Source organism: Carettochelys insculpta, chromosome 2 (genome assembly GCF_033958435.1).
Source record: "Carettochelys insculpta isolate YL-2023 chromosome 2, ASM3395843v1, whole genome shotgun sequence".
NCBI lineage: Eukaryota > Metazoa > Chordata > Testudines > Carettochelyidae > Carettochelys > Carettochelys insculpta.
This window is the reverse complement of record NC_134138.1, coordinates 118,037,608-118,053,011: the sequence shown is the minus strand read 5'-3', so window position 1 is coordinate 118,053,011 and position 15,404 is coordinate 118,037,608. Positions and strand designations below refer to the sequence as shown.

At 46.1% G+C, this 15,404-nt stretch overlaps 1 protein-coding gene across 1 annotated transcript in view; it reads right to left on the bottom strand.

Moving 5' to 3' along the window:
- MBOAT1 (membrane bound glycerophospholipid O-acyltransferase 1) overlaps positions 1–15,404 on the bottom strand; it is a 73,970-nt gene that overhangs the window by 35,666 nt on the left and 22,900 nt on the right. The window contains exon 2 of the mRNA XM_074985896.1: positions 1,527–1,672. Coding sequence (XP_074841997.1) covers positions 1,527–1,672 — 146 coding nt within the window. The remainder of the gene's footprint in view (positions 1–1,526; positions 1,673–15,404) is intronic.

Sequence of the window (15,404 nt, the reverse complement as noted above, 5' to 3'; positions counted from 1 at the left end):
GTGGCAGATCAGCAGCATGGTAGACGCCCGACTTATGCAGAGGTTACATTTGAAGGGAGGAATAGCTCAGTGGTTTGAGTGTTGGCCTGCTAAATCTGGGATTGTGAGCTCAATCCTTGAGGAGGCCACTTAGGGACTGGGGCAAATAGATATCAGGGATGGTGCTTGGTCCTGCCAAGAGGGCAGGGGACTGGACTAGATGATCTCCTGAGGTCCCTTCCAGCTCTAGGGGATGTGTAGCTCCAAATATTCTCGCAACCCCTTCATAAGTCAAACTTTGTGCAACTCAGGGGAGCCAGGAAACTGACCAGGGCTGCTGACTTCCTGCTCCCCTCCCCTTGCAGAGCCAGGAAACTGGTAAGAACAGCAGCCCTGGTCAGTTTCTCTACTCCTGTCAGTTGGCAGCAGCTGAGATCCTGATTGCAGCTGCCACTCCTGATAGGAGTGTAGAAACCCACCCTTGTCAGGGACAGCAACCTGACTCTCACTGCCCCAACAGGAGTGGTTTCTGTTGGAGTGGCAGAGGCTCCTGTCAGGGGTGGCAGCTCAGCTGCTGCCACTAACAGGAGCTGGGAAACTGACCAGTGCAGCAGCACCGGTCAGCTTCCCTGCTCCTCTGAGTAGCGGGGAGCTGGTGCCAGGCTTTGCAGAACTGCAACACAAGGTGGGAAACTGGCACGGTCCTTTAATGAAAATACCATCACCTGAGGAGACACAAAAATGTGTGCCTCTGATGTCTGCAGTAAACTCGCCATAGATAAATAAAACACATACCTATGCGAGAGACAAGGTGTTAGATAAGAGGAGGGGAGATGACAGAGGTCTATAAAATCATGACTGGTATGGAAAAAATTAATAAGGAAAAGTTATTTACTTGTGCCCATAAGATAAGAACTAGGGGTCACCAAATTAATGCCTAGCAGGTTTAAAACTAACAAAAGGAAGTTTTTCTTTCAGCAGCACACAGTGGGTCTGTGGAGCTCTTTGCCAGAGGATGTTGTGAAGACCAAGACTTTAACTAGGTTCAAAAAAGAACTAGATAAATTCATGGATGTTAGGTCCATCAATGGCTATTAGCCAGGATGAACAGGAATGGTTTGTCAGAGTCTGGAAATGGATGACAGGACAGGGATCGCTCCATGATTACCTATTCTGTTCACTCCCTCTGGGGTATCTGCCATTGGCCACTCTCAGAAGACAGAATACTGGTCTGACCCAGTATGGCCATTCTCGTGTGAAAGAAACTTTCAAGGTCGATATAGCTCTTCTTCAACTTGTCTCTCTCACCAACAGAAGCTGTACCAATAACAGGTATTACCTCACCCTCCTTGTCTCTCTAACATCCTGGGACCAACCAGGCAACAGCAAAAATACATCTACAAGTCATTTCAGTTTGTCCTGGGGCTTTGGCGTGGTGGCAGTTTTGCAGACTGTCTCAGGACTGAAGACAAATAATCTAGGAAAACTGACACGAAACGAAGCATAACTACTAGCACAATTTGTTTATTTGTAAGTTAAATACTCACCATCCAAAGCAGAAGACAGCAAAGTATATTCCAAAGAGCGTGGCAAATGCATGACGAACAACAGAACTGACATTGCTGGGGCTCAAATAAATGCGAAACCAAAAGGCAGCCAACAAGGCAAACAGCTGACAGGCTACAAAATTGATCTAAAATATAAACAAAACAAAACAAAAAAAGAAATTTGGAATGCACCTGGCCATAGGCTTCATTGCTGGAGATCACAACAGCTTCCTTTGTAACCCTAGGAAAAGCTACACAGAATTAATCATCTATCACAAGCAAACAGGTTAGATAGGAGAGGAAAAAGAGGAAAGGAGCTGAGTTTGTTTCATGGGCAAAGCTCACAGTAAAGTCCCTCTGAAATGGGAGCTTTGGTTGATTAAGGACAAAAGGATCAAACACTCTCGGCCAGAGTGGAGTCATCTAACAATCCCAAATCAGGAGTAACACCAGGCCCTGCACGACTATTTTTCACCCTTCCACAAAGATGGGCAGGGGAAGAAGTGGGTAAAAATGTGGGTTCTGCCTGCCACTTGTCGCAATGCACCAGCCTCCTGAAGGCCTCTTTCCCCCATGCATGTCCAAGTAGCAGAGACTGGAAACAACGATAAGGAGTTATGCTAATTAGAACAGAAATTAGCCACGGGAATGGGAATTGCCAAACTCAAGAGTGAGGCTAGCGTGTACCTGAGGCAAAGCCCACAAGTGGAATTCACTCCCAGAAGAGATCAGAATAGTCAAAGGCCTCAGTACATTTGAAGTGAAACACAAAACCAGCTTCTTCCACTGTCCTTCCTCTCATAGTCCCACAAAAACTGCAGAGTTAAAAGAATTGAAGCAATTTTGTTCCAATAAACGTGTGAGATGCTCAGACATGCCAGCAAATGGACAGGACACAGCAATCAGGACTAATAAGATCAGATTTATTGTATGTTTGCTGCAGTGCTTTTTTTGGAACATCTACCTCAAGCTCTTGGGCAACATATGAAGCTGTGAATCTACAGAAAGTTAGCATATCTCATTGGAAATCCTTTCAACTAAGACTACCTAAGTGTTGCAGACTGTGACTTATTTTCCACACGAAAGTCACTTATTAAACAAACAGTTCACAACTCTGGTGCCTTAGGACATGTCTACACCGCAAAGTAAGTTAGTAGCACTCAAGTAAGCACACTCAGGGTTTGTTACCCTGGGGCTTGAGCACCTACACTCATTTGTGATTCCAGGTTAGCAAGGAAGGGACAGCTCAGTTGTTTGAGCAGTGACCTGCTAAACCCAGGGTTGTGAGCTCAGTCCTTGAGGGGACCAGTTAGGGATCTGGGGCAAATAGATTAAAAAAAAATATCTGTCAGGGATGGTGCTTGCTCCTACCAAGAGGGCAGGGGACTGAACTCAATGACCTCCTGAGGTCCCTTCCAGCTCTGTGAGATGTGTATCTCCATTTATTTATTTTAGTTAACTGATAAATCCTTAGGCCCAACTGGGGTCTCCAATACCCACAATTCACTATGCATGCCCAAGTCCAATCACCCATGTCCCCACACTTCCAAGCATAGCCCAAAACATGGCCACTAATGGCCTTTTTCCATGGTACAGTGTGGAAACATCTGACTTTCCAGACAACAAAGTTGGCCTGTGTGGTTGTGAAATACTTTTGGCCGACTTCCAGACTCTGAATCCAACAGGCTGAATCCACATTGCAAAGACCTGGCTTCAGTGAGGCTCAGACCCTCCACCCCCAAAGGGCTCCTGGAACCCTAGTACAAGTCCTGCAATAGCACTATTTGTACACAGAAGCGGGGGTTAGGCTTAGCCTCAATTTGAAAGCAGGCTTTAGACAGCATTACAGATATACCCTTCAGATCTTGGGCCTGGAAGATCACAATCATAGTCACATTTTGAACCCTATTACAATGAACGCTTTCTGCAAATATTTGTTGGTTCAACTGGTTAAACCAAACTATTCATTTCGGTATTGATAAAACAGGTGTTGCTACTGGTCTGAAGCTCAAGAAGGCCAGTCTCCATGGCTACGTCTACATTACAGACTATTGTCAACAAAACCTGTAGAGTGTCCACACTACAACTGCGACAACTTACTGTCAACAGAACTCAGCACTTTTGTCGGCAGCCTTCTGCCTCTCCCCCATGAGGCAGAACACTTCGGTCGACAGAAAAGAAGCGTGGATGCTTGGGGCAGGGGCGGCTCTTGTCAGCAGAACAAGCCTCCATGGTGCCGGCCATCTGAAGCGGCGGATGGCCATGAGCAGCAGCTGAAGCAGCTGTGAGTTGGTCCAGTGCAATCCCAGGGGCTGCTCTGGTACCACAGCTATCTAGATGGTGCAAACTCTGTAACAGAAAGCGTGAGCCCTGCAGTAGCTATTGTGGCAGGGTCACTCTCATTCCTGGGCCCCAAGTCCTCCGTTAAGTCCGCTGGCCCCACCCTACAAGCCCCGTTACCCTTGCTGGGGCAGGGGACAGTCTGGGGGGAACCCAGCCTCCACCCACTCATTCCAGGTTCCGGCTTTGGAAGCATAAGAGTTACACTGTAAACATCACACTATGATACAATGTTGCTTCTGAGCTCAAGAAGGGGAAGTTATGTTGATGCTGCGTGTAGGAATGTAGGGTGGGTTTGGATGGAGCCAGGTGTGCCTGGGAAAGCAGGAACCAGAGCAGTAGGTGCTAGACGGTAATTAATTAAGGTAACCAGAGAGTCATAAACAGGAGACTGCTGAAGGTGATATGGAAATGAAGATTTGTGACTAGTCTCAGGGGCTACGTGGGGTGGGTGGGTGTGTGTCTGGTTTTTTCTTTGTTTATTAACTTGCCTTCTTTTGTCTATATAAATTGAGAGACCTGAGCCCTAGGTGGGAGGCTCACCTTTTTCTGAATGTATTAGCAGAGCAGCTTTGCTAATAAACAGAGTGGTCTGACAAATTGTGAGTCTTGAGTCTAACTTTGACAATTTGGAGGTTCCACCAAGATGGCGAACGCCTTCGCTGAGGCTGTGTGATCCCTGACTGCTTTGCAGGATGACCGTGGCAGCTGGAGCCTGGACATTTAGTCCGAGCGGTCCTCCGCGAGACAGAAAGGTGCACAACCGCAGTGCGGTCTATGCCATTGAACCTGTTGGTTCCCACTCTGTTCTGGTAGGGGTCCCGGGATCTAACTTCTGGAATCTGGTCCTGATCAGGTAAAATTATTCTTTCTGGGTTTTGACCGGTCTGAGGACTGTCCTGTCTCTGTGTCTATCCATCCTCCCTGTGGTGTGCTTGAGTCTGGGCGCTGTCTGTCCGGGGATCAGCCAACCAAGGGGTTCCCATCCCCACGGTCCAGATAAGTGAAATCTGCACAACTGCAGCCGCACCACACCTTGGGTATAACCCCCCGTGTGAAAGCAAGGGCGATTGAGGCAGTAGCCTGTGGGCTCCTTTCTGTGTGTTGCACCGGGTACCACTCTGACAAACCCGAATTTCCTTCTTGTGTGAGCGGTGTGTGAAGTCCTCCTGTATGGGTAACCAGACATCTAAGGTTGAACAGTTCCCTAAGGGGATGCCGGCTCATTTCATGTATTTTAGAAAGGGTCCAGAATCTTGTAGATTTCTTGAGAAATGGTCTAAACTGACCCTGGAGGACTCCAAATTGCAGTGGCCACTGTTAGGTTCTTGGGACAAGGACCGAGTGAACGCCTTAAAAGACAAACGCGTCCTCCCAAAAACTAAATTGGCAAAAGGAGAAGTAGACTTCTTCATGCAGTGGTGGGAAGAGGCAAATCACAGATGGACTGAATCAAAGCTCACCTCTCTTAGAAATTCTAATGATAAATTAAAAGCCCAGTTGGATGCAGTCTCTCCCACCACCAGTCCGAGTGCTCCCCTTTGCCCAGTTCTGTGTAACGATCCGGATCAAACCCAACCCCCACCGTACTCCTGCCCCAGTAAAGGAAAAGGGAAAGAAATGCCCTCAGTAACTACCGATGATGAGAGTGGTGATGAGAATGAGGAAGATACCCTCATTGGCCTCGCGGCCCTGCAAAATGTTATGAAAAGACAACCCAAATCAGACCGCAAAAATTCTCCTGATCTTGCTACCTGGACAAGAGAATCTGATGGGAGGTTGAAAAAGGATTCTGATAAAAATGTTGTGGCACCTTTACGAGTCCTTAAGGTGGAAGGAAGTGAGCCCATATGGAATTATAAACCCTGGACCCGTACAGAACTTTTGTCTATAGTTAAAGGTTTTCCTAAGCCCCAGGAAAATCCTATCAAATTTGCTGAGGAGTTTGTGTTAATCTGTGAAACCTATGAACCCTCCGAGACAGAGCTCCTCCAACTGTGTAAACTGTTAGCCTCTACCGGTCAGTATGAAAAATGGTTGACTGCCGCAGATTGGCCAGCGGAGGCTCGCCATTCAACCATGAAAAGTACTGGCCCAGATACTGCATATAGAGACCGGTGTAGGGGTCTTTGGAGCCGCCTGTATGAAGCCATTCCTAAAGTGTGGTCCCCTAAACCAAACTGGACAGCCATACGCTGCTGTAAACAACGGCAAGGAGAGAGCCCAGGAGACTATTGGACCCGGCTAACTGATATTTCCCTACAACATTCGGGAATACAACAGCCTGATGTAAATGGACAGGGAGCCCTGGCACATGCATTTGCTGATGGCCTTCCCCCTGCTATAGGCAGTATGTTAAAACGAATAAGTGTTGGGTGGGAGACCGAGACCATGGACAAATTGCAGGCAGTAGCAGAGCATTGCTACCGCACTTTAAAGGGAAAGGAGGAACAGTCCTCCCAAAGGTTAATGACTCTGCAAATGCAGCATTACTCAGGGCAGAGTAAGCAGCACTGGGGACGGGGACGCGGTTGCAGGGGGGGGCTGTGGGGCTGGACTTTCGGGGGTTTGTAATTACTGTAAGCAGCCGGGACACTGGAAGAACGAGTGTCCAAGCCAACCTAGTAACCATGCAGGAAACCAGCTAAATTCTCTGCTTGTCCCCTCAGCTAATCCCCAACCCGACTTAGTGCTGCAACAATGACGGGATGCTGGGGAACCTCAGGAAACTTTAGCTCCCTTATTACCTCTATCCCCCACTGGGGAATGTGTCCTGACTATTAATGATCTTTCTCTCCCTTTCCTTGTTGATACTGGAGCTTCTCTTTCTACAGTCCGTACCACTGACCTACCTGCGGTTCCCTGATCTGGAAAAACTGTGTCTGCTGTGGGCATTACGGAAATCCCTACTTCTTTTCCCCTTTCAAAACCTTTATCGGTTCAGGTTGGCCCCCTCTCTGAGGACCATGCATTCCTTCTCTCTGATTCCACTCCTGTAAATCTTCTGGGTCGGGATTCACTATGTAAACTTGGCTGTACTATTTACTGTTCCCCAGACAGTGTCTATCTACAAATTCCTCAGTCTTCCCTGTGTGATTCTGCAGCCTCCCTGCTGTCCGAAACTTCCCTTTCCACACAGGTTCCTTGTTGCCCCTTAGTCCCATCCCTCAAACACCTAATTTCACAGGTTCCGTCCTCTCTGTGGCCATCACACCCGTCTGAAGTGGGACGATTAAACACTGACCCTGTTTGCATTACTGTAGACAATTCCAAACCTCTGCCTCGCCTGTCTCAGTACCCTTTAAATCCTGAAGCAGAGGCTGGTATTGCTCCAATTATAACCGCACTGAAAGAACAAGGCATTATTGTTCCCTGTGCCAGCCCCTGTAACACTCCTATCCTTCCAGTTCGAAAGGCTGATGGTAAATCATGGCAGTTTGTTCAGGATCTCTGAGCTATTAATCGCATTGTCATACCCACTTTTCCAGTAGTCCCTAATCCAGCCACAATACTGGCTTCTATTCCGCCAGATGCAACCCATTTTACTGTTGTGGATTTGTGTTCCGCTTTCTTCTCTGTCCCAGTTCACCCTGAGTCCCAGTATCTTTTTGCCTTTTCTTATAAGGGTCAGCAATACATGTGGACTACGCTTCCCCAGGGGTATACAAAGAGCCCATCTTACTTCTCCCAAGCCCTAGCCAGGGATCTTGCTGAACTGGTTTTCCCATCAGGATCTACACTGATCCAATATGGAGATGACTTACTCCTCTTTTATAGACACCTATATATCAAATAGATGCAGCCAACCTTTCCCGGCTTTAATAGGGCATCATTGGGTCTGTGGGACAAAAGCTTATACCACATTACCAGCTAACTGGTTGGGTATCTGTTATCCTGCTCAGCTTTTCCTGCAATTCTGTGCTTCAATCCCTCCCACGAAATTGCCTCCGTAATTTTAGACGAAAAAGAAGAGATTTGTCAGATGCCCAATGGTATGTGGATAACATAAGCCCATTAACCTGGGAAGAGGCTATTCGTGGTTCCTTCGTCCCAACTGGAGGAGAAATGTGCCATGCAAAAAGGCTTTTAAGATTACAAGTGGTAGTTGAAATTATGGCAAATGAAACTGGAGAAAGTCTAAAGGCTTTGGCAAAAAAAAACAAAAAACAAAACAAAAAAAAAACAAAAACAAAAACAAAAAAAACCAGGAGCAGTCTGACAAGTGGCCCTCCAAAACCGTCTGGCTTTAGACATAATACCAGCAGCAAAAGGAGGGACCTGCGCCCTCACTGGAACAGAATGTATATATACCTGATAATACCAACGATGTAATAAATTGCGCTAGCCACTTGGAGCAAATTGCATACCTTCCCCACGAAGAGCCAAGTTCCTTGTGGAAATGGCTAAGTAGCTTATTTAACTTCTCTAGCCTAGGAAACTGGTTGGTTCAAGGAATTCTGACTATCTTATTTGGAATTTTAATGATTTTTGTATGTTTCCAATTAATCTCTTGTTCTATCCAAAGCTGTGCGAGACACACCATCCAGCAGGTTACCCCTAACCAGAGTGCTAACCTGATGGTTTTAAATATCACTGATGAAAGGAATGAAAAGGAACAGTTAATGTATGTAGCCCAGTAATTGTTGGCCATAGGCGTAGCTTGACCAAAAGGAGGGATCGTGGAAGTATAAGAGTTACACACTATCCGCGTCTACACGTGCACGCTACTTCAAAGTAGCGGCGCCAACTTCGAAATAGCGCCCGTCACAGCTACACGTGTTGGGTGCTATTTCGAAGTTGAAATCGACGTTAGGCAGCGAGACGTCGAAGTCGCTAACCCCATGAGGGGATGAGAATAGCACCCTACTTCGAAGTTGAACGTCGAAGTAGGGCATGTGTAGACGATCTGCGTCCCGCAACATCAAAATAGTGGGGTCCGCCATGGTGGCCATCAGCTGAGGGGTTGAGAGACGCTCTCTCTCCAGCCCCTGCGGGGCTCTATGGTCACCATGTGCAGCAGCCCTTAGCCCAGGGCTTCTGGCTGCTGCTGCGGCAGCTGGGGATCCATGCTGCATGCACAGGGTCTGCAACCAGTTGTCGGCTCTGTGGATCTTGTGTTGTTTAGTGCAACTGTGTCTGGGAGGGGCCCTTTAAGGGAGCGGCTTGCTGTTGCGTCCGCTCTGTGACCCTGTCTGCAGTTGTTCCTGGCACCCTTATTTCGATGTGTGCTACTTTGGCGTGTAGACGTTCCCTCGCAGCGCCTATTTCGATGTGGTGCTACCCAACGTCGAAGTTGAACATCGACGTTGCCAGCCCTGGAGGACGTGTAGATGTTATTGTAGCGTGCACATGTAGACGTAGCCACTATGATACAATGTTGCTTCTGAGCTCAAGAAGGGGAAGTTATGTTGATGCTGTGTTTAGGAATGTAGGATGGGTTTGCATGGAGCCAGGTGTGCCTGGGAAAGCAGGAATCAGAGCAGTAGGTGCTAGACAGTAATTAGTTAAGGTAACCAGAGAGTCATAAACAGGAGACTGCTGAAGGTGATATGAAAATGAAGATACATGACTGGTCTCAGGGGCTATGTGGGGTGGGAGGGTGTGTGTCTGTTTTTTTCTTTGTTTATTAACTTGCCTTCTTTTGTCTGTATAAATTGAGAGACCTGAGCCTTCGGGGGGGCGGCCCTCACCTTCTTCTGAATGTATTAGCAGAGCAGCTTTGCTAATAAACAGAGTGGTCTGACAAACTGTGAGTCTCGAGTCTAACTCTGACACGGCCCAGGGACCCTGGATGGCTGCTACCAGCGAGGGCTGACTCCCTTTGCCCTTGCTCCTGCAGCTCCTCCCCCTGGGCCACTTCCTCAGATGATTCTCCCCAGTACCTCCTTCCGCTAGCAGTAGCCATGGCAGCAAGTCCCCTCCTTTGTTTGGCTCCTCCAGCTGACCCATTCCCCACAGTCTCTGGTTGAGCTTCAGGTCTCCTGGATTGGGGCAGTCCAGCCCCCCAGGTTGCTGAGGGTCCTCCCCTCTTTTGTGGTCTCTGGTGTTCCTCCAAGTCTCCTTCCCTCTCCTCACTCACCTTCCAAACTCTCCTTCATCACCCTCCCCTTGCCCTGCATGGAGAAGGGCTTATAAAGTAGACCTGAGTGGGATCAGCCAGCCCTAATTGATTTAGGGCAGCCTACTCCTCAGCTGTTCCCACTTTGATTGTCAGCTCCATCTCTGCCCTGTTTTTACTCCTGCCTTTTCCTCTCCTCTCTCATCTATCTACCATGGACAGAGAGGGACAGGACATGGACTTTGACCTGCGTATTGTTAAAAGACCAGTACTCCTTCTGTGGAATAGTAACAGAGAAGGAGCCATGTTAGTTTATATAGTATCAAAACAAAAAAGCAGTCAAGTAGCACTTTAAAGACTAACAAAATAATTTATTAGGTGATGAGCTTTCATGGGATAGACCCACTTCTTCAGACCATAGCCATACCAGAACAGACTCAATATTTAAGGCACAGAGAACCAAAACAGTAATCAAAGTTGACAAATCAGAAAACAAAAATCAAGGTGAGCAAATCAGAGAACAGAGGGGCCGGGGGAGGGGTCAAGAATTAGATGAAGCCAAGTGTGCCAAAGAGCCCCTGTAATGACCCAGAAAGTTTGCATCCCGGTTCAAACCACGTGTTAATGTGTTGAATTTGAATATGAAAGTTCAGCAGCTTCTCTTTGTAAAGCAGACTGAAAATTCTTCTTCAATAAAACACAGACTCTTAAGTCATTAACAGAATGGCCCGCTCCATTAAAATGTACACTAACTGGTTTGTGGATCAGGAATGTTTTGATGTCTGTTTTGCGCCCATTAACTCTTTGTCTGAGAGAGTTTGAAGTCTGTCCAATATACAAAGCATCTGGGCATTGTTGGCACATGATAGCATATATGATGTTAGTAGAGGAGCATGAGAATGTGCCCATGATTTTGTGAGTAATCTGGTTACGTCCAGTGACGGTATCACCAGAATAGATATGTGGACAAAGCTGGCAGCGAGCTTTGTTGCAAGGAAAAGTCCCAGGACTGGTATTCCTGGGGTATAGACTGTGGCTATTGGTTAGAATCCTCATAAAGTTGGGAGGTTGTCTATAGGAGAGAACAGGCATGTCACCTTGGGCCTTCTGGAGTGTGGCATCCTGATTAAGAATAGGTTGTAGGTCTTTAATAATTCACTGCAGTGGTTTGAGTTGGGGGCTGTAGGTAATGACCAGTGGTGTTCTGTTCTTGGCTTTTTTGGGCCTATCTTGCAGTAGCTGGTCTCTGGGTATTCGTCTGGCCCTGTCCATTTGTTTTTTTACTTCTCCTGGTGGGTAATTCAAGTTTATGAATATTTGGTAGAGATCTTGTAGTTTTTGGTCTCTGTCAGTTGGATCAGAGCAAATGCGATTGTACCTAAGGGCTTGACTGTAAATAATGGATCTAGTTATGTGTGCAGGATGGAAGCTAGAAGGGTGTAGGTAAGTACAGCGATCAGTGGGTTTCTGGTACAGTGTGGTACCAATCCTTGATTTGTACTGTAGTGTCCAGGAAATGTCTCTCTTGCACGGAGTAATCGAGGCATAAGTTGATGGTGGGAGTGTTAGTTATGGAAAACTCCTGTGGGAGTGTTAGTTACGGAAAATTCACCAGCACAGAGCAACGAGAATAAAGCATAGTATTTACTTTTATCCATTCCCTATTTCATTGACCATTCAATCCAAGTTCCTCATGGTTCCTTAGAACATCAGTCACAATTCCCTCCCTGTGTTGCTTTTGGGGCAGTACATCTAATGTTGCCCCTTACCCTGGACTAAAAGTAAAAGCAAACTCTAGCCTGAACTTTCATTCTACTTTTAATGTTTAAAGGAAATTTCTTGATAAGAACTCCAACCCCACAAATCTAATTTATATGGAGGGTGATAATCTTGGAATTCTAATTTTCACTTAACCCTCTTGCCCTGAATTAAACTAACAGTAGCCTGCAGCACCATGGTTACAACATGCTATTTAAGATGGCAAATCCAATTTAAAGAGCTAACAATTCAGAAGTAATGTACAGTATCTGAAAAGGAAATCTATCATGAGGGTGTCAAACAAGAACAAATTGAACTACCAGCGCCCCTCAAAGTTGTTCTGAAAGTAAATGACTAAGCACTACGCTAAAGGGGAGGAGAAAGCAGTACTGATGGCACAGTTTACAACATCAAACACACTTGTTTTTTGTTTCACAGAGGCAGAAGGATGTGGTTTACAACGCTAAGTGACGGCAGCTTCACTGACTGAGGCCACACGCACACGGGCACACACACACACAGAGACTGTGGTTATAATATAATAAGTATACAGCCGTCTATTATGCAGATTCCCTTAGGATTGTTTACTTAACATATCAGAGGTAAATAACAAGCACTCTTGTAGCACCTTAATGGCTAAAAAAAATGTTAGGTCATGAGCTTTCGTGGGTAAGACCCACTTCTTCAGCTGATTAGGGGAGAGGTATCTGAAGTAGCTCACTAAAGTTGCTTTGAAGAACAAACATTTCGCTAATTTTCCAAATTGAGAACACGCGTACGCTTGAAAACAACTTTACAGGATACAAGCTGCATTCACTCAGTGCTGGATCACAAAGAAGGAAGATTCATTCTTTCTCCCTGGCCCCAAAATTCCTGGATGTGGGAATTGCCATAATTGGCATAAGAGCATGCAACCACACTCCTTTTCTTTCATATAATTTCTGCTGTTGGTGTTGCTAACAGCACCATGGAAATAATGAATTAGGGGATTCTGAATGCTGGCTTATGTAAAGTTTCCTATATTAAAACCAATCCCTTCCATTTCAAACCTATAATTATTTTAATATTGCATAACCCATCTTTTAGCTGCTTACGGCCATTCAGTTTTTGCCTCTGGACCTTTTCATTTCAAACTTCTTTAGCCTTGACAACATGAAAGAAATGGATTTCCTTTGTGCAAAGCCAATTTCTACTGAATAAAACACAATAAATGAGCAGTCAGAGCGCACAGTATGCTGCCAAGGCCAGCCTTGGAAAGATACCACCCTCCTCTCAGTTTCAACTTGCCTCTTGGTCCATCAGTCACTTGGTGAAGGCAGTAATATAATGCAGCAGCAAGGCATTCTGCCACTGAAGAAAGAAGAAAGTTGGGGAAACTCCAATCATGCAATTAATGATAAATAGTACTGGATGGACTGCTATGGAGAGCACCTCAGCCAGAGGACAGGAGCTACAAACAAAGCCTCAGGGCTGGGAAGAGGTAAATAACATAAGAATATAACAAAAGAACATAAGAATGGTCATTTTAGGTCAGTCCCAAGGTCCATCTAGCTCAGTATGCTGTCTTCTGGCAATGGCCAAGGCCAGGTACTTCAGAAGCAATAAACAGAGCAGGTACTAATCCAGTGATCCATCCCCAGCCACCCATTCTCAGCTTCTGGAAAACAGAAGCTAGGGACACCCTTCCTGCCCATCCGGGCTAATACCCATTGATGGACCCATGAATTTATCTACGGTTTGTTTGTTCGGGTTTCTTTCAATCCAGTTAGTCCTGGCGTTCACAACATCCTCCAGCAGGGAGCTCCACAGGTTGACTGTGCATTATACAAAAAAAAATACTTCCTTTGTTTGTTTTAACCCTGATGCCTATTAACTTCATTTGGTGACCCCTAGTTTTTGTGCTATGAGAAGGGGTAAATAACATTTCCTTGCATACTTTCTCTTTGACAGACCAAGGGAATCCTCAGTGCATAGGATGGGTGATGAAGAAAGGAATTAAATTTCATGTGTTTCCTATATTCATTCTGGCCATGTCTCGACAGCCCGTTAGCACAGCTATGCTAATGACAGTTCACAAAATTGCAAATGGAGGACCATTTGCAAACTCACACGGCTAATTAGCACAGCCACACGAGATTTTGCTCTTGGCAGAAGGGGGTGCTGGCAATACAGAGGCCATGTGTATGTGCCTCTGCCAGCTAAGCCCCCCTGAAGCATAAGGGACTGGCGACAGAGGCACATCCACATGACCTCTGTACTGCCAGCACCACCCTCTACCTAGAGCAAAATCTCGTGCAGCTATGCTAATGATCCTCCATTTGCAATTTTGTGAACTGTCATTAGCATAGCGGTGTGCTAATGAACTGTCTAGATGTGGCCACCATGTTTTCCAGGACCAGTTGTGTCATGATCATGAGGGTTAGCCAGCAGCCTGGGAGTAAAAGGGTTAACCTCCTTGGCCAGGTGGGGTTGGCCTATAGGAATGTAGGTAAGAACTGAATTTTGGCTCCTCCCTCTTCTGTTCTCTGTCTTTGCTTCTTCTTTCCAGCCATGAGGGAGAGAGAGAGACAGAATATCTCCCTTCAAGAACAGGCCCTCCAATCTTCTGTAAGTAGGGTAAAGTTTAGATAGATCCGTTAGGCTTTATTGTTTTATGGTTTGGGAAGTGGGGTCTGATGTCTGTGCACTTTTTAGAAATGTTCTTTTACTCTCCTTGTAACTAAGTTCTAGGCCCCTGGTGGAGACTCCCCGTGTGTTTTACTTTGTGACTCTTCCATCTAGTCATGAGGCTTGCGACACGGATATTGTTGTAATAATAAAAGTTCTTTCTTTTTCTTTTTATTAACTTGGTATTGGTTAATGTTTGTGTCCTGGTTTTTACTTTTGGGGCTGAGATTTCCCAAGTAGTCTCTCCCTGGTTTCCTTATCAGTACTTGGGTGGTGGCAGCGAATTTTATCCCCAAAATCTATGTTTTTTAGGATTTTTTGGGGGAAGTTTATACCAAAACCTGGCAGATAAGGTTTTGGAGGTACTTTTGCTGGCCCCCCACTTCTGCATTTATCTTGCTAGAGTGGGGAAGGAGCCATGACAAGTTGTTTGCTAAGTGCATATGTCACAGGGCCCTGAAATCCAAACTGCATCTAAAAACCTACTAACCAAACCAAACCAAGCAGCCAACAGCCCATTTCTGGGTTCTGCAAATGACATTGTCCAAACATATTACCACAGATAATGTGATTCTCCTGTATATGCAATACCATAGGTTGGGCCTCATTACCAAAAAGAGGTCACCTTTAAATGGCCCAGTCATTCCCACTTTACTTTTAGTACGAGCAGACAGTAATCTGGCACATGTGACTGGTCTTGCAGCAGGGGGAGAGGTGACCACTTCTAGGCATCACATCCATGCCATCCCCAGGTTTTGGAGTCCCTGTGTGGGCACATCTGGGAAATGAGAGAGCATATGACGTGAGAAGGCCACTCTCTGCCATGTCATTCCCAGACACTCCGTAAGAGAAAACTGATCCCTTTTGCACTACCCAATATATGTTTCCCCTATATTCACCACCCACAGCAGTATGTTCTTTTATGGACTGTGGGTACGACACCAAAAGGAGGACACAAGATCACAATCTGCAGAGACCCTGGCCTTAGGCTAGTGTCTAAAAATCTTTACAGATCTCAGGATGCCGAGGGTGTAGTACACTGATCCTGCTGCCTC